The 27,232-nt window shown below is 41.4% G+C and overlaps 1 protein-coding gene across 3 annotated transcripts in view; it reads left to right on the top strand.

Annotated features, from left to right (window-relative positions):
- The window catches only part of PIP5K1B (phosphatidylinositol-4-phosphate 5-kinase type 1 beta), a 299,598-nt gene extending 280,999 nt beyond the window's left edge, over positions 1–18,599 (top strand). For all 3 annotated transcript variants that reach the window (XM_055310888.1, XM_055310890.1, XM_055310889.1), the window contains one exon: positions 17,861–18,599. In XM_055310888.1, coding sequence (XP_055166863.1) covers positions 17,861–17,863 — 3 coding nt within the window. In that variant the 3' untranslated portion in view covers positions 17,864–18,599. The remainder of the gene's footprint in view (positions 1–17,860) is intronic.
- The last annotated feature ends 8,633 nt before the right edge of the window (positions 18,600–27,232 follow it).

Here is a 27,232-nt window from a genome sequence, read left to right as displayed (position 1 = left end):
CACTGGTTATACATACAGGTCTGCCAACCACGTTGCTGGAATCCTGTTCCTTATGAAGGTGAGAGATAGACCCGACAAGAAAGAGGGAGGACAGTGTTTGTAAGGCTCTAGTTCTTGATATTCTAGTACAACAGTTCTTAAATCTTTTGATACTGGTACCTCTTCAAAAGTATTGAGGATCCCACAGAGTTTGTGTATGTAGGTTACAGTTATCAATTATTTATTTTAGAAATTAGAAATTTTAATATTTACTCAATTCAATATCATTAATTCATTCAAAATAATTAAAATAAATTTCTATCAAAGTATTTTCCTGACAAAAGGAAATTGAGAAGAGGAGCATTATTTTATATCTTTAAAGTCCCTAGTATCTGGCTTAACAGAAGGCACTTGTTTCCACGTTAGTCTGTTGTGATTTAGTCTGTTGTGATAGGGCACTCCTTGTACCAACACTGTATGCCCAAGAGAGGCCAGGGGAATGAAAAGACATCTTCATATCAATAAAGACTTGATAGATCCTCAGAAATGGTCTCCCTTCCACTCGTTCTAGTGCTTTAACTTAGCCCCCTTCTCCTGCTGCAGAACAAAATGGGACATAAGTTAATTACACAGAAATAGGCACAGGGGTTCTGTGGAGATCTCTGCCTCTCATTAACCACTGACCTTAAAATGATCACCCATTCAAGGCCTCTCTTTTCTCATCTGTAAAATAGATCATTAAATCACCTCTAAGACCCCTTCCAGTTCTGGCCTGCTGTGGCTTACTCTAAATTATAAAAACTTACAATAAGAAAGTTTTACCAGAGTAACTAGAGTTGTTTTCCCAAATTTTGCTGTGTCATCACATCCTCTGTCCTAAACCTTTACGGTATTTAAACTTAAATTTTTTGGCAATACATCTAGAAAGTTCTGCACCATGAATTTGTAATTCCAGGATGTGTTTTCACGCTGGAGATTTTTATTTTGTATGTTGCACACTCCTCCAGTTCTGAAAGGACATGGCTCATTACCCTTTCTTCACTATTTCCATTTGCCTCTACACTGTGAAAGACTGAATGGAAAAGATAAGCAGGGAAAACCTTGGCTCACCTTCCTCTGGACCTAATTAGAATCTTCTTTAGGGATGCCTGGGTGGCTCAGTTGGTTAAGCATCTGTCTTTGGCTGAGGTCATGATCTCAGGGTCCTGGGATTGAGCCCCATATCAGGCTCCTTGCTCAGTGGGGAGTCTGCTTCTCCCTCTGCCTATCACCCTTCTTGCGTGCTCTTTCTCACTCTCTCTCAAATAAATAAAATATTTAAAAACAACAACAAAATCCTCACATGAAGGGCAATCAGAGGCTTCTGTGGGAACATTATGTTCAGAGTTGTAACCAGACATAGTCTGGTTTCTCTTGTAATGTTTCTTCTCCTTTAAGATACAGTATTTCTCTATCAGTAGATATAAGTCTCATCCCCCAGTGCTGTTATTTGTATACTAACATATAATACTGCCTCTATCCCTTTAAAAATATAGAGGATTTAAACCAAATAATGTATGCACACCAGATAACATCTATTTCGTTTTCAGGATCCACCCACGTTATGTGTGTATCAATTAGGCTGGCTGTCCTGCTTTCTGCCGTGATTTGACATGAAATCGAAAGCATAGTTTACCTTAAAAGGCAGCTAACTGTTCCATCACCCTGACTAAAGAAAGCATTGGGTTTGGGTTCCGTGTTCCTAGCTATCACCCTGCACTGCTCTGAAAAGGCCATTCACCTTCACTCCAGAGCCTTTCAGGCTGATTCATTTGCCCATACTCAATTCGAGGGGCGGTGTTTCTGAAGATTATTTTTATCCAGTGACCAGACATGTGTTTTGAATTTGGAGTTGATGGCACAGATTGGGGTATTTAAAAGAATACAAGAGAGATGAGCAGGCTCTATTGAGCCTTCATGATACAGTCTGCATAATAGAGCTAGATTCCACTTTGTGAACAATCTCAGATAGTCTATGGCAGTGAAGCTGTCACTGTCACTACTATCCTACTTGCTAAGGCAGCTTCTCTGCCTGACGTAGAATGCAATTTTGTATTAAGGGCAAGAGGAGCCACCACAAAATGCAGCTGAGAAATGTTATGGGGATGACTAGTTGGGAACAGATGGGTAAGTAGGGGATAATGGGATTGCTTGTCTCATAACACAGAAGTTTGAAAGGTGGCTGCCACCAACAAGGACTTCCTTTTACTCTCAAGTTTATATACTCTCTTCTTTTTTACACTTTCCCTATTAACGCCGCTCACTAATAGGTACTTTCATCCAGATAGGTGTCTCTGCAAGACAGCTGTTGGAGTACAAAAATAGCTGTGGGCAAAGAAGAAACAGTTAAGCCACTCCTTAAGCCATGCCTGTATTGGAGATTAATGCTTTGATGTGTAGCTGGTGGACAGCTTGATTATTTAATGTGTCTTTAGGGTGGCTAATATTCTTTGATCACAGGACGAAGGGTGGCAGAGAAGTGAAAATGATTGAATTAACAGCTTATCATGGCATTATGTAGGAGAAAAGCCTGAGAAAAAAGAAGAAAAACACTTTAAATTAGGTCATGGGGGTCTTAGAAAACCCACCAGAACTTTCTGCCAGGAGAAACTGCATTTGTGGATTTGACTCTAGTGGCATAGAGCTTAAAGACTTGTATGCAGAGTATCCGGATTCTTTAATCACTCCTATTTGAGCCAGATTGGCTGCTGGTGGGGCTGCTGATTTGAAACAGGGGCAATTCTGTTGCTTCTCAGCAGAGAGCCAAAGAGGCTGCTTGGGTTGTGGTAGATTTTAGTGTGAGCGGAGGAGGAGGAGGAAAAGCAAGCCCCTGTCTTTGGCTTGTAAGACAACCAGAATGTGGTTTCCTTCTGCCACATGACCACATTGGTAAGAAATGGAGAGATTTCAGCAGAGCAAAATAGGACCCTTTGTTTATCTCCAGAAATGCTTGGCCCTTTTAAGTCACTGACCACTGTCCTAAGACATGTGGATGGGTGGGAAAAATGGATCCCAGCACCTGGACCCACGGCACCGACAAAGGATTCCCATACCACAGGCTTTCAAATTAAGAAGGCAACCCATCTGCGATAGGAGGTCACCCATAGGATTTTTTTTTTTTCCAATGGTGTTAAAGTACTGTTTAAGGATTAGCTAAGGGAATTGGAGCTAGGCCTACTGGCCTCTCCATTAAATTAGCACAGAATTAGCAATTGAGTGACGGCAGGACTAGAGTAGCAGATTTTTTTTCTGTTGGGTCCTAGCTTTATAGCAACCCTTGGCCTCACAGGCTTCAAGGTCAGCTTTGCTGGTGAGCTTGCCTGAGGCTCCTACTGCATGATGGGGGGTGGGGACGGCATCATTTCTCCACCTTTGCCCCCTGGCCCTGGCTTCCCACCACCTCCCTTCTCCCTCCAGAATCTCCCTATCTCTTCTCTCAGCTCTCAGTTTGCATATTCTTCTTTGTCACCGGGAGCCAATATTTACTAGTCTCCTGAGCCTTTACAACTCTTGGGAAAAGAGCGTCTGAGGAACTACAGTCTCTAAAGACCGTGACCTTGGAGGCCACCAGGCACTGAGCCTGCAGGAAACAGATCATAAATTCAGCAAGAGCTGCATTAAGAGCAAACGGGAAGTTTAAGGAAAGCGAGTTTAAATCCTACCCATGGACGTTGGTTAACAGGGCAGTCTTCAGCCATACTGTTGCCTCTTGTGGGATCTGAGAAGGAATAGGAAAATGTGGTAGGTTGTAAGTACTAGACACTTGATAAAAAAATAAAATAAAATAAGCCCCCCCCCCCAAGTGTGGTGGATGGTATGAGGAGGACACAGGAGTGGAGATCTCAGGGCTTGGCTTCCTTTGCTTTTTCTCTACCTGCCTTAGTGTCCTAGGGCTGCCCTAAAGCCAAGTCCCTGGATCTAGGTGGCTGAAACAGAAATGTATTGTGTCACAGTTGTGGAGGCCAGAAGTCCAGGATCCAGGCGAGGCAGGGCCATGCCCCATCTGAAGGCACTAGGAGGGAATCCTTCCTTTCTGCATCCAGCTTCTGGTGGCTGTGTGTTCCTTGGCATTCTTTGACTTGCAGCACTGATCTCTGCCTGTGTCTCCACGTGGCCCTCTCGTCTGTGCCTCTGTGTGTCCTCCCTTCTTGTGTGATGGGAAGCAGAGCTAAGGTGAACCCCAGGAGGCTCCTGCTGCAAGCACTTGCATGAACTGGGTTTTGGACGGTGTTCCTGCTTTCAGCGAACGCTACTGCCACCTACTGGCAGAAGGCACCGCTGCCGACAGGGGATAAGTCCTTGAACTGAGACCGAGTTAGGAGCGAGTGCCCTTCAGTGGACTGTTTCCACTCCATGGACTGTATCACGCTCTGAATGCTGTGCGTGCACATGCGGCAGGCCACATCCTTCAGGTGTCAAGGGCAGCTCCCTCGGCCAGGCCCGGCACCTGCCACCTTTCAAGTCGGACCGGAGGCGCTCGTTACAAGCAGGTGCAAAAATGCAGGTGCTTGTCTTTGCCAGGACTCGACCATTCCCTCCTCAACTGTCAAGGCCAATCCTACTTGAGCCTCTTTGAAAGGCCCTTGGCAGTTTGGGGATTCCACATAGAAAATGCTCTTTTTACTGTTTGAGTGACAACCTTAAAGTATCAACAACTACGAGGTGGACAAATACTTTTCTTCACTTTGAATCTTTGACAGATCATCCCTTAATGGCCTCTCAACTCCTAGGTGGCTGTACATTGGCAAGTAACCCCCAGTAAGGAATATGATTAAGTATTTTCAAAATTAAATAGAGATTTTAACTTTAAAAAAAAAACACTTTCTAAATCCCAGTAATGGGTACTATATTAGTTACCTAGGCTGTCACAACAAAGTACCACCAGCTAGGTGACTTAAACCATGGAAATGTATTGCCTCACAGTTCTGGAGGCCAGAAGTCAAAGATCAAGGTGTTGGCAGGGTGGGTTCTTTCTGAGGGCCAGGGGGAAGGAGGTGTTCCAGGCCCCTCACCTTGGCTCATAAATGGCTGTCCTCTTCCTGTGTCTTCACATGGGCTTTTCCCCATGTCTGTGTGTATGTCCAGATTGATTTTTTGGCAAAGGCATCAATAATATTGGATTAGGGCTTACTTTAACCTAATTATCTCTGTAAACACCCCACCTCCAGAAGTGTCACATTCTGGGGTCATGGGGATTAGGACTTCAACATAGCAGTTTTGGAGAGATTCAATTCAACCCATAACACCTTCACTGTCTTTTTTGTAAAGAAAAATGGTACCAAGAGAAGTGCTGAGACAGAAAGTCTCTGCGGGTATAGTTTTTATTTCCTACCCTCAGGAACAAACCAGGGGCCTCTGGCCTCTCTGCTTTCCTTCTACCTAGGTAGAAAAGCATCCAGTGGTATCATCCAAAGGCAGTGCTCTTTTTCAAATGGAGATATTATTCCCACCCCCAGCATTTTCCAACTGAGGCATAAGCAGGGGTCAGAGTCGATTTTGGGTTTACAATCAGCAGAAGTCACTCACTGACTGGAAAGTCCACTGTAGAATTGTCAGCCCGTGTACATCATGGACGCCCTCGGGCTTCTCTTGGGCTTTTGGAAAACAAATTAAGACAGCAGGGAACTGTGTTAAAACATCACTGCTGCACTAATAGTTTAAAAAAATGAGAGGCCGTAATCTTAAATTCATTCCCATGAGACACCCACAGTGCCAGCTTTGTTCATGAGTCTCTTCTCACCAGGACTGGCATATCTCTTTTCATTGTATATTTTACAAATTCAGGGTTGGTGGCAACTCTGCATTGATCTGGTCCTTTGGCACCATTTTTCCAACAGCATTTGCTCACTCCGTGTCTGTGTGTCACTTTCTGGTTAACTTTTACAACATTTCATACTTTATTTTGTTTTAGTGATCTCTGGTAGTTTGGGGAGCTACAAGCCACACACGTAAGACAGCCAACTCACCAAACCTGTGTTCTGATTGCCCCACTGTGCAGCTATTTCCCCATCTCTCTCCTCAGGCCTCCCTATTCCCTGGCACACAACACTATTGAAATTAGGCCAATCAGTAACCCTAGAGTGGCCTCTAAGTGTTCAAGAGAAAGGAAGAGTCCTGTGTCTCTCACTTTAAATCAAAAGCTAGAAAGGATTAAGCTTAATGACAAAAGTGTTTTGGAAATAGAGATGGACCAAAAGCTAGAACTCTGCACCCAACAGTTAACCAAGCTGTGAATGCAGAGGAAAAGCTCTTGAAGAAAGATGAAAGTCCTTCTCCAGTGAATACATAAATGATAAAGTGAAACAGCCTTATTGCTCCTCATAGGAAGAACATTCTAGTGGTCTGGATAGAAGACCAAGCCAGCCATAACAGTCCTTTAAGCCAAAACCTAATCCAAAGCAAGTCCCTAACTCTTCTCAAATCGGTGAAGTCTGAGAGGTAAGGAAGCTGCCAAAGAAAAGTCTGAAGCTGGGACACCTGGGTGGCTCAGCGGTTAAACACCTGCCTTCAGCCCAGGGCATGATCCTGGAGACCTGGGATCAAGGCCCGCATCAGGCTCCCTGCATGGAGCCTGCCTCTCTCTGTCTCTCATGAATAAATAAATAAAATTAAAAAAAAAAAAGTCTGAAGCTAGCAGGGGTTGGTTAGTGAGGTTTACTGTCTCCGTGACATTAAAGTGCAAGGTGAAACAGCAAGTGCTAATGGAGGAACTGCAACAAGTTATTCAGAAGATCTAGTTGAGGTTAACGAAGGCGGCTACACAAAACAACAGATTATCACTGTAGACAAAACAGTCTTATATCAGAAGAAGATACCATCTAGGACTTACCTAGCTGAAGAAGTCAGTCTTGCCTTGAAAGCTTCAAAGGACAGGCTGACCCTCTTATTAGGGGCTAATGTGACTTAAGTTGAAGCTGGTGCTCTAAAAATCGTAGAGCCCCTAAGAATTAGCCAGTCCTTCTCCTCCTGTGCTCTACAGATGGAAGAAAACCTAGATGACAGCACATCCGCTTCCAGTATGGTTTACTGAGTATGTCAAGCCCATTGTTGAGACCTACTGCTCAGAAAACAATATTCCTTTCAAAATAGTAATGCTCACTGACAATGTACCCAGTCACCCAACAGCTCTGATGGAGATATACAAGGACATTAATGTTTTCATGCCTGCTAACAAAATATCCATTCTGGATCCCATGGATCAAGGAGTCATGTTGACTTTCAAGTCTTAAGAAATACATTTCTTAAGGCTATAGCTGCCATACATAGTGATTCCTCTGATGGATCCGGGCAGAGTAAGTTGAAAATGTTCTAGAAACAATTTACTCTCCTAAATGCCATAAAGAACATTCATGATTCATGGAAAGAGGTCAAAATATCAACATGAATAGGCATTTGGAAGAAATGGATTCCAATCCTTATGGATGACTTTGAGAGATTCAAGACTTCAGTGAAGGATGTAATTGCAGATGTGGTGGGAAGAGCAAGAAATCTAGAAGTAGAACCTGAAGATGAGATCAAATTGCTGCAATCTCATAACCTGAGCAGATGAAGAGTTGTTTCTTGTAGATAAAAAAAAAAGAAAATGATTTCTTGAGATGGACTCTATTCCTGGCAAAGATGCTGTGAAGATTGTTGAGATGACAGCAAAGAATTTAAACTATTACACAAACTTAGTTGACAGAGCAGCAGCAGGGTTTGGGAGGATTGACTACAATTTTGAAAGAAGTTCTACTGTGGTTAAAATGCTCTCCAACAGCACCACATCCTACAGAGAAATGATTCGTGAAAGGAAGAGCCTATCAGTGCAACAAACTTCATTGTGGTCCTGTTTTAAGAAATTGCCACAGCCAGCCTGATCAGTCAGCAGCCATCAACATCAAGGCAAGACCCTCCACCAGCAAAGAGATTACAAATCTCTGAAAGTTAAGATGATGGATGGTTGGCACTTTCTTAGCAATCATGTATTTTTTTTAATATATTTTTAAGATGCTATTTATTTATTCATGAGAGAGACACACAGAGAGAGGCAGAGACACAGGCAGAGGGAGAAACAGGCTCCATGCAGGGAGCCCGATGTGGGACTCAATCCGGGGACTCCAGGATCATACCCTGGGCTAAAGACAGGCACTAAACCACTGAGCCACCCAGGCATCCCATCAATTGCATATTTTTTAGTTAAGGTATGTTCATTGTTCTTTAGACATAGTCCTGTTGCACACTTAACAAAGTGTAGTGTAAACATAACTTTTATAGGTATGCAAAACCAGAAGATTCATCTGACTGTTTCAATATTCACCTCATTGTGGTAATCTGGAACCAACCCACAACATCTCCAAAGTATGCCTGTCATCTATCTGCTGGTTGGTATGGAACTCTTTGATAGGGCATGTAATGGTTGGCAGGAGGCCTGGCACTCCCTGGGCTGCCAACACCTCAGATTTTCAACAGACATCCTGCCAGATTGGGCACAACATGGTAGGTCTCATCCAAACTTGATATACACTTCAAGGACATTCCAGATTTCACACACTGCCTCACAGGTTCTTGGTTAAACACCTACAGTCCTGGTTTTTCACCTCTATTTTTTTTTTCCCTAAGTGTCAAGGTAGGCAGTTTGGATCCTAGCTTCTCTAAGGTTCCTTCTATCTATGAAATGCCATAGCAGTGTGTGATTTGACCTGTTCGTGTGCTATGTCCTCATTTCTGTAGCAGTAGCCCAAACACTCATTTCACTTCCAAGAAAATGGTGAGCTTTTGTATTCCTGCAGCTACTAGTCTAAGAAAAATCCCCCCTCCAATCTATCTTCAAGTGATTGTGCCTTGTGATGTAACTCCCAGCATGAGGTAGATAGGAATACAGTAAAATGTAAATATAGAGCCTTAGCTAAAAAAAAAAAAGAAAGAAAAAAGACTCAAAGCTCCCCCAGAGTCCTACTGTGGCTGTTTTGTGTTTGAAATTCAGAGTTCTGAGAAATCAATCTGGTGAACCCAGATTGAGAGATGGAGAGAGGACTCCAGAGTCAAGGGGATGAGGTTAGGATGAGGCATTGTGAAACCTTCATGGTATGTATGTAGTGATGCTGTGTGTTTGGGCTACAATGAGTACAATGAGGCAGGACTAGTTGCCGTCCTCTCATGGCTACAGAAGGACCATCAGCCAGAAGGAGGAGAATAAATAATAAAAAGGAGGAGATCCCTGGGTGGCTCAGTGGTTTAGTGCCTGCTTTTAGCCCAGGGCATAATCCTGGAGTCCCGGGATTGAGTTCTGCATCAGGCTCCCTGCATTGAGCCTGCTTCTCCCTCTGTGTCTCTGCCTGTGTGTGTGTGTGTGTGTGTCTCATGAATGAATGAATGAATGAAATAAAAGGAAACAGAGCAGGGCTGAGGTAAACAGAATTCAGAAATTGCTGATAGAAATGGGGGCTTAGTGTAGAAAAAGGGAATAGGGAAAGATTGTTATCTATGTTAACCTGGAAAGAAAAAAAAAAATCAATGCCTTCCTCTAAGGAATAGATGAGAATTTCAATCTGAAACCAAAATGAAGATGCATTTGAATACCATGCAGGGAAAGATCCTACCTCCATGGGGCCCCTGGCCTATACCTAAGGTAGATGTAGTTAAAAAAGAATATCACCCCAAGGGCTCACAGAACTTGGGGACTTCATGGACCACTTATTGAGTAATGTTCATATTGACCAACCTGACAGTTACGAAGCTCTGCCTGGAATGGGGCCACCACATTCCAACTCTTACAAAATTTTATTGACTAAATGCGTTTTTAAAATGTAAGTTAAGGGATCCCTGGGTGGCGCAGTGGTTTGGCACCTGCCTTTGGCCCAGGGCGCGATCCTGGAGACCCGGGATCGAATCCCACATCGGGCTCCCGGTGCATGGAGCCTGCTTCTCCCTCTGCCTGTGTCTCTGCCTCTCTCTCTTTCTGTGTGACTATCATAAATAAATAAAAATTTAAAAAAAAATTTAAAATGTAAGTTAAGACACTTAAAATAACAGTAAGTACATACCTATCAATAATTACTCTGGAGCATTTAGATGATTTAATCAAAAAACATGATCTAGCAGAATGCATGAAGAATCAAGACCCATCTAGATGCTGCCCACAAAACACTCACTTCAGACCTAAAGATACATGTAGACTGAAAGCAAAGGGATTGGAAAATTATGTTCCATGCAGATGCAAGTGGGGGGTGGGGGAGAGCCAAGATAGCAATACTTAAAGAAAATAAACTTTAAGAAGAAAGACTTTAGGGACACCTGGGTGGCTCAGTCAGTTGAGCATTGGACTCTTGATTTCAGCTTAGGTCATGATCTCAGGGTAGTGAAATCGAGTCCCATATCGGGCTCTGCACTCAGTGGGGAGTCTGCTTGGATTCCTTCTCTCCTTCTGCCCCTCCCCGTGCTCACACATGCTCCCTCAAAAAAAAAAAAAATATATATATATATGTATATATATGAAGGGATTAATCTGACAAAATAATGTAACAATTATAAGTATCTATGCACCCAACATTGGAATACCTAGGTATATAAAGCAAATATTAACATATAGAAGAAATTACAGTAATACATTAATAGTAGGGGACTTTAACACCCCCCCCCTTATATCAATGGATACATTACCCAGGCAGAAAATCAGTGTGAAAACAGTGTCTTTAAGCAACACATTAGACTTTGGGGCTCCTGGATGGCTCAGTCCATTAAGTATCTGCCTTTAGCTCAGGTCATGATCTCAGGGTCCTGAGATCGAGCTGCACGTTGAGCCTGCATTAAGCTCCCTGCTCAGCGAGGAATTTGCTTTTCCCTCCCCTGGTTCATGCTTGCTCGTGCACACGCTTGCTTGCTCTCTCTCAAATAAATAAAATCTTTTTTAAAAACCACACATACTGGGATCCCTGGGTGGCGCAGTGGTTTAGCGCCGGTCTTTGGCCCAGGGCGCGATCCTGGAGACCCGGGATCGAATCCCACGTCGGGCTCCCGGTACATGGAGCCTGCTTCTCCCTCTGCCTGTGTCTCTGCCTCTCTCTCTGTGTGTGTGACTATCATAAATAAATAAAAATTAAAAAAAAAAAACACACATACTAGACCAGATGGACCTAATATATATATGGAACTTTCCACATAAAACCAACTGAATACACATTCTCTTCAAATGCACATGGAACATTCTCCAGGACATATCACATGGTAGGCCACAAAATCAGTCTCAATAAATTTAAAAAGACTGAAATCGGGCAGCCGGGGTGGCTCAGCACCACCTTCAGCCCAGGGCCTGATCCTGGAGACCTGGGATTGAGTCCCACTTCAGGCTCCCTGCATGGAGCCTACTTCTCCCTCTGCCTGTGCCTCTGCCTCTCTCAAATAAATAAGTAAAATCTTAAAAAAATAAAAATAATAAAAAGACTGAAATCATATCATGCATCTTTTCAATAAGATGAAAGTAGTTATGAATCAAAAGGGGAAGAAATGGGGAAAAAAAAACAAAAATGGAGGCTAAACACCATGCTACTAAATAACCAATGAGTCAACAAAGAAATCAGAAAAATACATGGAAACAAAAGAAACTAAACAACAGTCCAAAATCTTTGGGACACAGCTAAAGCATTTTTAAGAGGAAAATTTATACTGATACAAACCTTTCTTAAGAAAAAAATAAAAATGTTTTAAATAACTAATCTAACCTTATACTTAAAGGAACTAGAAAAAAGAACAAACCAAGCCCAGGGTTAGAAGGAAGAAAAAAAAATGAACAAAGCAGAAATAAATGAGAGACTAAAAACACAAAAGAAAAGATGAATCCAAGAGCTGGTTCTTTGAGAAGATAAAATTGATGAAAAATTATATGCCAACAAAATGGATAACCTGGAAGAAATGAACAGATTTCTAGAAACAATCTTGCAAAACTGAATCAGGAATGTAGTAGAAAATCTGAACAGATTACCAGCAATGAAACCAAATTTTAAAAAAATAAAATAAACAAAAATGCAGGATCAGATGGCTTCGTAGGCAAATTTACCAAACATTTAAAGAAAAGATAATACTTACTCTCCTCAAACTATTCAAAAAAAAAAAAAAAAAAGACAAGGAAGGAAAGCTTTTAAATACATTCTACATGGCCAGCATTACCCTGACAACAAAACGAGAAAGATACTACAAAAAAAGAAAACTATAGGCTATTATTTGTGATTAACATGCATGTAAATATCTTCAACAAAATATTAACAAACCACATCCAAGGATCATTAAAGGATCATTCACTGTGATCAGGTGGGATTTATTCCTGGAATACAAGGATGGTTTGATTTATAAAATCAACAGGATCCACCACATTAACAAAGGATAAAAATCATATCTCAGTAGATGCAGAAAAAAAGCACTTCACAAAATTCAACATTATTCTTAATTAAAAATTCATTTTAGAGGGAACATACCTCAACAGAATAAAAGCCATATAGGAGAAACCCACAGCCAGCATCCTATTCGACAGTGAAAAACCAAGAGCTTTTCCTCTAACATTAGCAAAGGACAAGGAAGTCCACTCTGGCCAGTTTTATTCAGCGTGGTACTGGAGATTGTAGCCACAGCAATCAGACAAGAAATTAAAGGCATCCAAATTGTTAAGAAATAAATAAAACTGTCACTATTTGCAGATGATACTATACACAGAAAACACTAAAGACTCCACCAAAAGTATGAGAACTAATAAGTGATGTCAGTGAAGTTGCAGGACACAAAATTAACACATAGAAATCAGTTGAGTTTCTAGACACTAATAACAAAGCACGAAGAGAAATTAAGAAAATAACTATTTATAATTGCACAATTGCATAATTAATACCTAGGAATAAATTTAAGGAGTAAAAGACCTGTACTCTGCAAACTATATAACATTGATAAGAGAAATTGAAGATGACACAAATGGAAATACAGTCCATGCTCATGGATTGGAAAAATATAGCTAGAATGTTCATACTACCCAAAGCAATCTACAAGTTCAGTGCAATCCCTATCAAAACACCAACAGCATTTTTCACAGAAGTAGGACAAATACTATTAAAATCTGTACTAAAAGTGAAACCATGATCACGAGGCTAACTGGAAGGTGGCTTCCTGCCACTGCCCAGCATCCTAAGAGGATCAGACCACATAGTGCTGACCCAAGGAAATATCAAAATTTGAAGTAGAGCTTCTATGGAATGCTTACCACTTTCACACCATCAAAGTCAAAAAATCCTAAGTGAAACTATCCTAAGTTGGGGGCTGTCTGTACCTAAATAGTCTTTTACTTTTCATACCAGCTACTATCACACCTGTACCTTCAGGTCTCAGAATTTAAAGTATCATTTATTGGGGCACCTGGGTGGCTCAACAGTTGAGCACCTGCCTTCAGCCCAGGGTGATCCCGGGGTCCTGGGATCAAGTCCTGCATTGGGCTCCCTGCGGGGGGTCTGCTTCTCCCTCTGCCTGTGTCTCTGCCCCTCTATGTGTCTCTCATGAATAAAATGTTAATAATAAAATATCGTGTATTTTCAAAGTACCACATGTCCAGGCAGACACCCTGGCATTGGTGTGACCGATGACCGTGTGCACGCCTACACAGAGCACTTCGGATGGCGGCAGCTCAAACGACCCTCCGGCATCCCTTCTCTGAGATCTGGCTGAGTTCTCTTGCCAAAGCACCAGTTCCCATTTCTGCTTCTAAAACCGCAAGGCCGGGGTGATTGAATCCCAGGTCACCTCAAAAGTTGCTACTCTTTGGGGCAGTAATACCATGAAGTCCAACTTGGTGTTGGGAGTTGGAGGGACTTGCATGCGTGCCACATTGTGAAGAATCGGTTCAAGGGCTTATCAGTTTCCTGAAGGAGAGTCGGCTGGTGCTTTGGTCTCTTGGGTGATGGGTGATATAGTACTTGAGGGTTATAATTTGAAGGAAAATTATAGCAAGCCTTCTACTAAATAAGGGGATAATAAAATTGCTTTCTGCAGACTTCTCAGTGCGGCCAGGCAGGGAGACACTGTGCTTTCAGATTCCACACAGACTTAAAGACCGGTCAGGCCACCTCATTTTATCATAGTTATAAATTAGCACAAAACAGACACTTTCATGTAACCAGTCATGTCATCCCAGTATTACATTATAACATGGATAGAGTGTTGGCAGTTCTTACCCTACTTAGACATTCCTGTACCCTGGAGGTGAGAGTGGGTGTTAATATAAGTTTATAGAAACTTCTACAACATCCTCAGTTTAAAAAAAAAAAAGTTACAAAGTGTGAATATAAAAGATTTTGTATGACCAGATATTGAAATGATTCATTATTTTTAATACTAAGGAGGGTATGTTTTATTATATAAAGCCTCCTTTGGTTTTTTTACCAAATTATAAATTTAACCAATCTTGAGAAACACCCAAATGTTACTTTTTTTGTAATAATTTATATAGAGAGTATTTACAATATTCTGAGTTATTTGGGGATATAAATTTTTCAACCGTATTTATTAAAGTCCTGTGGTTGAGGGATCCCTGGGTGGCACAGCGGTTTGGCGCCTGCCTTTGGCCCGGGGCACCATCCTGGAGACCCGGGATCGAATCCCACGTCGGGCTCCCAGTGCATGGAGCCTGCTTCTCCCTCTGCCTGTGTCTCTGCCTCTCTCTCTCTGTGTGTGTGACTATCATAAATAAATAAAAAAAATTAAAAAAAATAAAGTCCTGTGGTTGAAATGGACACCACACAGCCCACCATGACTGCCCAAGTCCCCTCAACTGGCCACCATATATGGTACATGTTCTGGATGCTGGGTCTCCTGCCTCAGCTCCATCCAGAAGCTGGTCAGCATCAGCCCTCAAGGACAGCAACCACCCCTCCTTCACTGACTACTTTCTTTACTCTGGTTGGAAAACACTTCCACGGGGTGCCTGGGTGGCTCAGGGTGTGATCCCGGGGTCCTGGGATCAAGTCCCACATCGGGCTCTCTGTGGGGAGCCTGCTTCTCCCTCTGCCTATGTCTCTGCCTCTCTGTCTCTAATAAATAAATAAATAAAATAAAATAAAGGGGGCGGGGAAAAGGAGGAAGGAGGCAAGCAAGCAAACACTTTCAGGTTGCAGATGAACGGACTTTCATGTATATGTTCCAGTTCTTGTCTTAGAGCCATTTAATGTCACCCATTGGTCTCAGCAGATAAGAAACTGGACTCGTGCCTGGGGTAGAACATGTGGCTCAAGGTGCCTGATGGAAAAAGACTAGGAGGGGTGAAGCTTTTGCTGCTCTTCTCACTTCACACATTCTGATATTCTAACCCCCACCCCCAGAATCATGGCCATCTGTGCCATAATTGTTGAGGACACGTGTCCTAGGACTAAACCCAACTCTTCCTTCCCCATAGCCAGCCTTCAGATATTGGAAGACAACTTTTATGCCCCATCTCTAGGTCTCTTCTTTTTTAGACCAAAACACCCAGGTTTCCAGCCATTTTCATGGGGTCTTGGGTTTGGAGCCCAAAGCTGGTGGGTCACCTCAGGCATGGGTCTACTTGGGTCATGGTCTTGTCCAAGTTTAGCATTCGAACCCAGACACAGACCTCCACCTGTGATCTAGACAACAGAACAGAACTATCACCTTTCAGTTTTGGTTTTTAAGAAAGCAGGATTCAGGCCGCCTGGGTGGTACAGTCAGTTGAGTATCTGACTCTTGGTTTCAGCTCAAGTTGTGATCTCAGGGTTATGAGATTGAGCCGCACATGGAGCTCTGCACTTGGCACAGCCTGCTTAAGTCTCTCTTCTCCCCCTCTCCCTCAACACTCCCACCCCATGCTCACACTTTCTCTCTAAAATATTTTTTAAATATTTATTTATTTATGAGTGACACAGAGAGGCAGAGACGCAGGCAGAGGGGAGAAGCAGGCTCCCTGCAGGGAGCCCAATGTGGGACTCAATCCCAGGACCCTGGGATCACGCCCTGAGCCCAAGGCAGATGCTCAACCACTGAGACACCCAGGTGTCCCTAAAATAAAATCTTTAAAAAACAAAAAAGCAAGCAGGATTCATAAAGCTGATCAGTAGAACCGTATCACTTTATGTGTATTTTATGTCTCTGATTGATATGCACCACACAGAGTTATCAGACTGAGCCTAAATCAAGTCCACTTTGCAGACATCTGTCCTGAGAACGTGAGTAGCTTCTGCTTTGTCCGCTGCTACAGCTCAGGACACCGAGCGCTTGAGCTATTTCTGAAAGGTGATTTGAGTGGCAGTTTGAGAAGTTGTACATTTAAGCAGGCAAAGCTTCCTGACTTAGATTAATAAGAAACAAAGTGGAAACTAATAAAAATTACAACTCTCATTAAGCTTAAATTACATGATAAAATACTCATTTTTATTTTTAAGATTTTATTTATTTATTCATGAGAGACACACAGAGAGAGAGAGGCAGAGACACAGGCAGAGGGAGAAGCAGGCTCTGCAGGGAGCCCGACGTGGGACTCGATCCCAGGTCTCCAGGATCAGGTCCTGGGCTGAAGGTGGTGCTAAACCACTGAGCCACCCGGGCTGCCCAAATACTCATGATTAAATAGAATCTTTGACATAGTCTCTTAATAATTTTCAATCATCTCAAACTTTTTAATTCACTTTTTCAGACTCCAAATGAATGTGTTGGGCCACACAATCTCTATGATTCCAACTCCAACCTTCCCAACTATTATTGTAAGGACACTTTCACCTGCCTGGCACAAAATGATACATATATAGTTTGTGTATACAGTGTATGTGTGTATACCCACACTCACATATATACACACACACTGTATTTCCCCAAAGTTTATCTCTTAAAACTGCCCTATAAAGTAGGATTCATCACTCCCATTTTACAGATAAAACAAGGTATAAAGAAAGTTAAGTAATTTGCCTAACATCCTCTAGCTGGAATAATTAGGAAATCAATATTTAGTCCATTGTGTTTCTAAAACTGAACACCGTACTGCCTTCCCCATAAGTAGTTCGGTCACAAATTGAATTTGCGGTCTCTAACCTTAAATGGTTACCATTTTAGGTTAAATATTTGCTGGACAGGGGCACCTGGCTGGCTCAGTCAGAAAAGCAGGTGACTCTTGATCTCGGGGTCATGAGTTCAAGCCCCACGTTAAGTGTAGAGATTATAAGTAAATAAACTTAAAATACATATATATATATATTTGCAGTGGCAGCCTGGGTGGCTCAGTCGATTGAGCATCCAACTCTTGGTATCAGCTTAGGTAGTCATCTCAGGGTCCGGGGATCGAGCCCCACATCTGGCTCTGAACTCAGTGTGGAGTCTAATTGGAATTCTCTCTCCTTCTCATGCTCTTGTGATCTCCCTAAAATAAATCTTTAAAAAATGTATATTGGCTGGATATATTTTTTACTCCCCTGTCACAAGGATAGTGTTTGAAAATGAACACAACATTCATAAGTTCAAGGTGATGTTCAGGTGGTTCTGATTGACTTCAGGCCTGCTACGCCACAGCACATGCCCAAAGCCCTGTGCCCTTGAGGTCAGGAGTGTGCCTCAGCCAGCACTGCTTCCTTCTGAGCCCTAGTGCAGCGCTGTGATGGAGGAGGAACTCGATACACCTTGGTGTAATTATGGGCTGTAGGTCCACTAGAGAAGCCAGTGCTATGCTAATCATGGCAGAGGAACCCCAAGCCTGATGCACCACCCACTTCTATGTGCACATTTCCCAGGTACAAGGCATCAGGAGAAGTATGTGTTCCCATTCATAAGGAGCAGTTATAAATCAATGCCAAAACTTAGTCTTACGGATGCTTTCTTTTTTCCCCTCTCTCCCCAGTGAGTGAAAATGGTGACCATGAAACATGAATACAGTTGTGGATGAGAAGTTTCTCCACTTCAGAATTACCCAGAGGAACTTGGCTGACCCCCACTGCACACAGAGTAATAATCAACTGGATTTAGGAGTTTGCAAGGTGTCAGGGGAGCCGTGGCCCATAGGCTGATCAGCAGATGTGATGGGAAAAATACCACACTATTCTATCATTTGCTGTTGCTTGCTCAACTGTGAAGAACTGCATGAGCTATATTTAAGCTGCTTTCTATACCATTGCCAATCACCATTTTGGACTTGGAAATGCTATTTTCCTATTGACATTTGCATTATTTCGTTTTGCATGCATCCAATGATTATACATAAGCAACATATGTAATCTGCTTATTTTTTAAAAATTCATCCATTAAAAATGGTAAAGTATAAATTCTGCTCTTTTTTTGCAAAATTATAATCATAGCCCATGTCTTTAAAAGTTTAAATTGGTTTCATATAAAGATCAGTGTAATAGGTCTGCATATACTTTATAGAAAACTAGCTTCTATAAAGATTTTTTCACTGTTTACTAGTGAATTGAGAAAAGCAAAGCTATTTATAAAAGGCCTTATGTCGTGTACATACATTGTCTTTGAAATATTTGTGATTTAGTTTATTGCTTGTAAAAGAGAAATTATATAATTTATTTAGTAAATACTATTGTAAACTATAGTTTTATTGAGAGAAATAAAATATTTTGTTCTCAATTGTGGTAGTACATTAATTCCACAATTAATGGTCTTTACGTTTCTTTGATTAATTAAAGAGAACCTTGATACTTCTCCATTTTTAGATATTCAGGGATCCTAAATAAACTGACTCTCATGAGAGATGGAGAGAAAATTCTCTGTACCCTAAAAAGATGCAGTAGCAGATTCTACTCAACTTGAGAGACTTTCCTAAATATCCTGGCGTATTAGTCAGCTTTCGCTATGTTATGCTGTGGTAACAAACAATCCCCAAATCTCTGCATAGGGAATCCAGAGCAGCCCTCGTCTAGGACATGCCCTGTGTATAGCAGGAAAAATAAAATGATAGTGGAAACTGGCAATGCGAACTCTTAAATCTTCTGCCTAGATGTGGCTTACAGAAGTTCTGCTCAGGTTTCACCAGCCAAAGCAAATGACATTGACAGGATAGATGTCAGAGGAGTGGGAAGTATACTTCTCACCAAGGAATTAACTCAGCAGAAAGGGGCAGTGAATATTTTAACCAGTTACTGCTTAAATCTACACAATCTCATTAGTGTCTCAAACAGCAAAGGCTTAAAAGGCTGCCTAATCATATAATGAGGAAAGAAAATCATTAGAAAGTAATATGTCCAAGACCACAGAAAGACATTCCTGATTAAGATGCTCAGTGTAAGATACTTCAAGTTCAAACAGCAGATTCTTCTAAGCAAACATGGTATTAACTTTTGTAAATGTAACCTAGAGCCAGGGTTACTCAGTGTAAGTAGTAATTTTGCCCATATAGTTGGTGCTGACAATCTGTCCTGGGTTGGAATTTCAACAGGGAATTCTTATGAAATAGCCTACTGAGGATTCTTTGCCACCCTTGCCCTAGTATTCATAGATGCTAACAAATACTCTCGCCACAGGGGTCTACCTAGCTGGAATCCCACTCTTTCTCTTTCCAATTTTAAATCTACCCCTTTATCTACCAGTAGACTTTTTTATGTACCCTAGTGGGATTGATGCCTCTCCATCAGTGCCCTACAAGTAACTTATTATGATTTCTGTCATCACGGATTAGTTTTGCCAGTTCTTGTACTTCGTATAAATGGAATCCTATAGTACATACTCTTTATCTAGCTTTTTGTTATTGTTCAACACTACATTAAGATTTATTCATTTCACTGTTTGTAATAAAAGCTCATTCTTTTTCACTGCTGAGTAGTATTCCATTGCATAAATATTCCATAGCTTTCTGCTCTACTGCTGATGAGCATTTGGATAGATTCTAATTTAAGGATATAATGAATGAGGAGACCTTCTAGACCCCTTCCTCCACACAGCTCCTACCTGCAGACAAATTTGGCTTCTAGCACCTATACCAGACATGAAAGAATTTTTCACAGGAAATATTATCAGGAAGTAGATGACCATCCTCTAATTCACCTAGGAGAGTCTTAGAGTTTATGCCTACACTCAGGCCTAACAACAGTACATTCTTTTACTCTCAAAACTGTTGCTTTTTAGAGCACTAAAATATAGTTACCTTACCAAGGGAGAAAGTTTAAAGATGAAAACATTGGAGATTCCCCAGTAATTGACTCACCCAGGGCACCCTACAATGAATTTTAGCTGTAAGCCTTCCTCTACCACCAGTGCTAGTAGCATTTAGTCCCCACTCTTCATGAGCAGCCAACCAAGGATCACAAAATTTCTCAGGAAATTCTCCGAGACAGATACACCAAGAGAAGATAGGGGACTGGGGGAAATGGGACTATAAGAAGCAAACTTAGAGGCACCTGGCTGGCCTAGTCAGTGGAGCATGAGACTCTTGGCCTCCGGGTTGTGAGTTCAGGGTCCATGTTGGGTGTAGACACTACACAACAATAAAATTTTAAAAATTCAAGACAGAAATTACCATTATAACTTTACAGGTTACAAATTATATGGCATCCATGAAATAAGATCAGTAAGCAATTACAAAAATGAACATTCAGAAAGCATAAGAGAATATGGAAAGCAAAAGCATGAGAAGTAAAAGCATGTTGGCAACAATTAGGGACTAAGTGGTTAAAAGATAAGGTTAAGGAAATATCCAAATGATTTTTAAAAGAAAAATAATTTTTAAAAAAATGAAGACCATTTCACCAGATCATATACTCAATAGGAGAGACCAGAGAGGGAAAAAAAGCTTCAAACCATGTAAGAAAATTTCCCAGAACTAAAAAACATGCATTTCTAGATTAAAAGGGACTCTGAGTTCCCAGAAAAATGGACAAAAAGGAACCTAACCATGCAATTTCAAATCACCAGGGATGATCATGAGATTCCATAGGCTTTCATAAAGTAAAATTAATTTTACATAAAGCTCAAGGGGCAGAACTGAATCAAAGTCCTCAACAGCACGATGGAAGTCAGAAACTAATAAAGCCTTCAAAATTCTGAGAGAAATCTATTTCTAATTTCTAATTCTACACCCTGTGTATTATTTAGGATCCCCCAGAGAAATAGGAGAGACATAGACGTAGCTAATAGATTTAAGAAACTGACTCATGCGACTGCGGGAGAAGGCCAATCTGAAATTCAAATGGCAAGTTAGCAGGCTGGATACTAAGGCAGAAGTCAACAGAGAGTTTTGAGGCAGAATTTCTTCTTTTCTAGAAAACATCAGTTTTTCCTCAAAGGCCATCACTTGACTGGATGAAGCACACCCATGTTATCAAGAGTAATCTTTACTTAAAGTCAACTAATTATGGACCCTTAACCACATCCACAAAATATTTCTCAGCAATACCTACATCAGTGTTTATTAAGTAACTGGGCACATTACCCTAAGCAAGTTGATGAATAAAATTAACAACCACATCTTGAAAAAATACTTATATGTAAGAGTAGAATAATCTATACAAAAATAATTTTCAGCTGCCCTTTATCCAGAAGCTCCAAAAAGGTGTGTTTTAGCCAGAATGAGAGTGGAAACCAAGAAAGAGAAAGCCACGAAAAAGACAGACATAGGAGCTAGAAAATAAGAGATCCAACCCAAGAGGAAGGTGAAAAGAATCCCCAGGATGCAGGTAAAGGGAAATCCCAAAATGACAACAATGGAGATCTAAAAACCCCTCAAGGTTAGAGACTCTCCAAGAAAGTGAAGTTACCCAAGAATTTATAAAATAAGGACATAAAATTTTAACCCTTCGTATCCTGGAACTGATCCTAGAGTTGGAGGGTAAAAAAAAGGAGGACATTTGAAAAACTGGTGAAATCTGAATAAAGTTTGGAATTTAATTAACAATGTTGTATGAAGGTTAATCTCTTAGTTTGGACAAATGAACCATAGTTACATAGGACATTAACATTCAGAGAAACTGAGTCAAGAGTATACAGAAACTATCTTTGCAAATTTTCTGTAAATCTAGCCTTATTCCCCAGAAAAGTGTATTACAACTGAAAAAAATGGTCAAAAAAAATTTTTTTTTAATTTTTATTTATTTATGATAGTCACACAGAGAGAAAGAGAGAGAGGCAGAGACACAGGCAGAGGGAGAAGCAGGCTCCATGCACCGGGAGCCCGACGTGGGATTCGATCCCGGGTCTCCAGGATCGCGCCCTGGGCCAAAGGCAGGCGCCAAACCACTGCGCCACCCAGGGATCCCAGAAATGGTCAAAAAATTTAAATAGAGATTTCAAAGCAAATATATGGATGGCAAATAAGCCCAAGATGCTCAACATCATTAGTCATTAGGGAAATGCAAATTAAAATTATAATGACACTCGAGTACACATATATTAAAATAGCTAAATTTTTCTTAATTGACATTGACAAGTACTGGTAAGAATGTAAAGTAATTCTAACTCTCATATTTTGCTGGTAGGAATGCATAATGGTACAGCCACTCTGAACAAAAAATTTCAGTTTATTTTGAAATTAAACATACCCTGGAAGCTTCTGGAAGATGATAGCAAAGTAGGACCATGGGCTCACCTTGCCCTACAAATACAGCTAGATAACTATCATTTCATCCTAAATGCCCCAGAAATCAACCTGAAGACTGACAGAACAAACTCCACAAGAGGAGGCCCCATCAAAGGAGGAAAGAAGTGCGGATATGTGGCTTGGGAGAGAAACAGCTCACGGCTGCTGTGGTGAGGAGGGAGCTGTGGCTGCAAAGAAGGATGAAAGACAGATGAGCACACAGGGAAAACAAGTGCCCATAGCAAGTGGCTTGGAAAGTGGGAGGGCCTGAATTTTACAGGAATTCTTGTAACCAAAGGAGCTTAAAGCTGGGAGTTTAAAGGTCAGTGGGCTTAGGTGGGATACAGTCCAGAGGTCACTGCACTGCTTTTGAAGAGAAGGCAAGCCAACAACCCACAGACATATAGCATGGAACAGTGACTTGAAGCACAGCAGGGGCACAGGGTGGGGAGACTGGTCACTCATCTCAGAGCATGAAATGGCCGGCAGACACCGTTTCACTCCCCTACCCCTCAGCATCAGCACCAACATGCTCTTACCTCACTTGACTATACTGAGCCCTGCCCCTGCGCTCCAGTGGAACCACCCATGCCAGTCTTAATTGCCTCAGTCCCAGCATGGAAGGGGCCCCATACTCCAGAAGATGAGCCCCCAACCTCTACTCTCCCCACATCTCCTGACCAGAGACTTTTGCAAGGCCTTGGTTCTACAGCAGTAGTGGTAGGTCTCGTTTCACAAATAGACCAGAGCACACCTAGTTAAAATGCTCCACATTCAGGCCAGGGACCAAACACTGCCCACAACAGGCAAAGAGGCCTCTGCAGATGACTGGCCTGAAGGATAAAGCAGCCAGGGCACATGAGCAGAGCTCAGGCTGCACACGTTAGAGACATTCCTCGAAGCACCATGGTAACAGGGCTCTGGGGAAGAGGCGACACTATACTGCAGGCCACTATAGGAACTCTTCTTCCTAAGTCCATCATCCTCAGGAACAGGAGATGTAGTTGACTTTCCAAACACACAAGAACAGGCACAGAGACAGACAAAATGAGAAGACAGAAGAATTTGTCTCAAATGAAAGAACAGGACAAGGCCACAGGCAGAGATCTAGGCAAAACAGATATAACTCACATGCCTGATGGAGACTTAAAGCAGTGGATCATAAGGATACTCACTAGACTTGAGAAAAAGAGTGGAAGATATCAGTGAGACCATTAACACAGAGATAAGGAATAACATAGCAGAGATAAAGTGTCAAGTAATGAAATGAGAAATACACTTGATGGAATGAACAGCAGGCTGGAAGAAGCAGAGGAACAAATATCCTAGAAGACAGAGTAACAAAGTAATCAAGCTGAACAGAAGGGGGAAAAAAGAATTAGGCAAAACAAAACCCACTTAGAGAACTCAGTGACTCCATCAAACGTGGTAATATCTGTATTATAGGAGTACCAGGAGAGAGAGAAAAAGGCAGTGGAAAATTTGAGGAGGTAATACTTGAAAACTTCTCTAATCTAGGGAAGGAAACAGATATCCAGATCCAGGGGGTACAGAGAACCCCCTCCCAACAAAATCTACCAAAGTAAATCCACGCCAAGACATATTGTAATGAAAATGGTAAATACAGTACTAAAGAAAAAAATCTTGGGACACCTGGGTGGCTCCGTGATTGAGCATCTGCTTTTGACCAGGGCATGATCTCAGGGTCCTGGGATTGAGTCCCATATAGGGCTCCCCACAGGAAGCCTGCTTCTCCCTCTGCCTGTGTCTCTGCCTCTCTCTGTGTCTCTCATGAATAAATAAAATCTTTTTAAAAAAGAAAAGAAAAAAATCTTAAAAGCAGCAAAACAGAAGATGTTACATGTAAAGGAAGCCCTCTAAAGCTATCTGGGGATTTTTCAGCAGAAACTTTCCAAGACAGAAGGGATTGGCATGATATATTCAAAGTGCTCAATGGGAAAAATTTGCAGCCAAGAATACTTTATATAGCAAGGCCATTATGCAGGAGAGATAAAGAGTTTCCCAGATAAACAGAAACTGAAGGAATTCATGACCACCAAACTAGCCCTGCAAGAAATCTTTAAGGAGACTCTGAGTGGAAAGGCCAAAATAACAGTATATAAAGATGAAACACAAAAGCAGTGAAAATAAGTACTTTTGTTTACAAAAAAAAAATCAGTCAAGGTACTCACAAAATAAAATGTAAAATATGACACCATTTACCTAAAACATCAGGAGAAGAGGAATAAAGAACTGGTTCAAACTTAAACAACCATCAACTTAATACAGGCTGCTCTATGTAGAAGATCTTATATACAAATGTAATGGTAACCACAAAGAACAAAGGGAAAGAAATCCAAATATATCACTAAAGAAAATCAGCAAACCATGAGAGGAAAACAACAAAAGATCAGAGAAAATCTTCAGTAACAACCACAAAACAAGTAATAAAATGCCAATAAGTATGTATCAGTAATTACTTTGAAAAGAAATGGACTGAATGTTCCAATCAAACAACATAGGGTGACAGGATAGAGTAAAATAAAAAGACCCAGGTGTCCCTGGAGGCTCAGTCAGTAGAGTGTACAACTCTTGATTTGGGGGTTGTGCGCTTGAGCCCCATACTGGGTTGTAGGGAGTACTTAAAATGTTTAAAAATTAAAAAAGACCCATCTATACATGCTGCCTACAAGAGACACTTTAGACCTAAAGACACCTGCAGATTGAAAGTGAGGGGAATGGAGAAATATTTATCATGCAAGTGAATGTTGAAAGAAAGCTAGAGTAGCAATACTTACATCAGACAAAATGGACTTTAAAACAAAGACTGTAATAAGAGACAAAGAAGGACACTATATAATCATGAAGGGGACAATCCAACAAGAAGATATAACAATTGTGAATATTTTATGCATCCAACATGGGAGCACCTAAATACATAAAACAGCTAATAACAAACATAAGAAGGGCAGCCCTGGCGGCTCAGCAGTTTAGCGCTGCCTTCGGCCCAGGACGTGATCCTGGACACCCAGGATCGAGTCCTGCATCCAGCTCCCTGCATGGAGCCTGCTTCTCCCTCTGCCTGTGTCTCTGCCCCTCTCTCTCTGTCTCTCATGAATAAATAAATAAGATCTTTAAAAAAAATAAGTAAACTATAATAATAAGTAACAGTATAGTACTTTAAAACTGCCACTTACATTAATGGGCAGATCATTTAAGCAGAAAATCAACAAGGAAAAAATGGATTTGATTGGCACACCAGACCAGAAGGATTTAGTAGAAATATTCGGAACAATCCATCCTACAACAGCAAAATACACCCACTTTTCTTTTTTTTTTTAATTTTTATTTATTTATGATAGTCACACACGAGAGAGAGAGAGAGAGAGAGAGAGAGGCAGAGACACAGGCAGAGGGAGAAGCAGGCTCCATGTACCGGGAGCCCGACGTGGGATTTGATCCCGGGTCTCCAGGATCGCGCCCGGGGCCAAAGGCAGCCGCTAAACCACTGCGCCACCCAGGGATCCCCTACACCCACTTTTCAAGGGCACCTCAAACGTTCTCCAGAATAGAGCACATATTAGGCCAACAAAACACTCCTCAACAAATTTTAAAAGATCGAGGGCAACCCAGGTGGCTCAGCGGTTTAGCGCTGCCTTCAGCCCAGGGCGTAATCCCGGGGTCCTGGGATTGAGTCCCACATCAGGCTCCCTGCATGGAGTCTGCTTCTCCCTCTACCTGTATCTCTGCCTCTGTGTGTCTCTCATGAATAAATAAATAAAATATTAAAAAAAAATCTAAGTGAGGGTGCCTTCTCAAACTATTCCAAAAAATAGAAAAGGAAGGAAAACTTCCAAATTTATTCCATAAGGTCAACATTACCTTGATCCCAAAACCAGGTAAAGACACCACACACACACACACACACACACACACACACACAGGAGAACTACAGGCCAATATCTCTGATGAATACATATGCTAAAATCCTCAATAAATACTACAAAATACTAGCAAACTGAATCCAGTAATACATTTTTAAAAATCATTCACCATAATCAAGTGGGATTTATTCCTGGGTGGTAAGAGTGGTTCAGTATTCTCAAATTAATCAATGGGATACACCACATCAGTAAGAGAAAGGATAAGAACCATATGATTCTTTCAACTGATGCAGAAAAATCATTTGACAAAGTACAACATCCATTCATGATAAAAACATTCAACAAAGTAGGTTTAGAGGGAACATACCTCAACATAATAAAAGTCATATATGAAAAACCCACGGATAACAAATGGGGCAAAACTGAGAGCCTTTCGCTTAAAGTCAGAAACAAAAGAAGGGAGTCTACTCCTGTCACTTTTATTCAACATAGTGCAGGAAGTCTTAGCCACAGCAGTCGGACAACAGAAAGAATAAAAGGCATCCAGAATGTAAGAAAGAAGTCAAACTTTCACTATTTACAGGTGACATGACACTATATATAGAAAACAAAAGCTGGGGATCCCTGGGTGGCTCAGCGGTTTAGCGCCTGCCTTTGGCTCAGGGCGTGATCCTGGAGTCCTAGGATCAAGTCCCACGTCGGGCTTCCCGCATGAGCCTGCTTCTCCCTCCTCCTGTGTCTCTGCCTCTCTATATATATCTATCATGAATAAATAAATTTTTTAAAAAAATTAAAAAAAAAGAAAACGCAG

This window comes from Nyctereutes procyonoides, unplaced genomic scaffold (genome assembly GCF_905146905.1).
Source record: "Nyctereutes procyonoides isolate TBG_1078 unplaced genomic scaffold, NYPRO_anot_genome, whole genome shotgun sequence".
Taxonomy (NCBI): Eukaryota; Metazoa; Chordata; class Mammalia; order Carnivora; family Canidae; genus Nyctereutes; species Nyctereutes procyonoides.
Note: the sequence above shows the minus strand (reverse complement) of the source record. Positions and strands in the feature narration are given on the sequence as shown.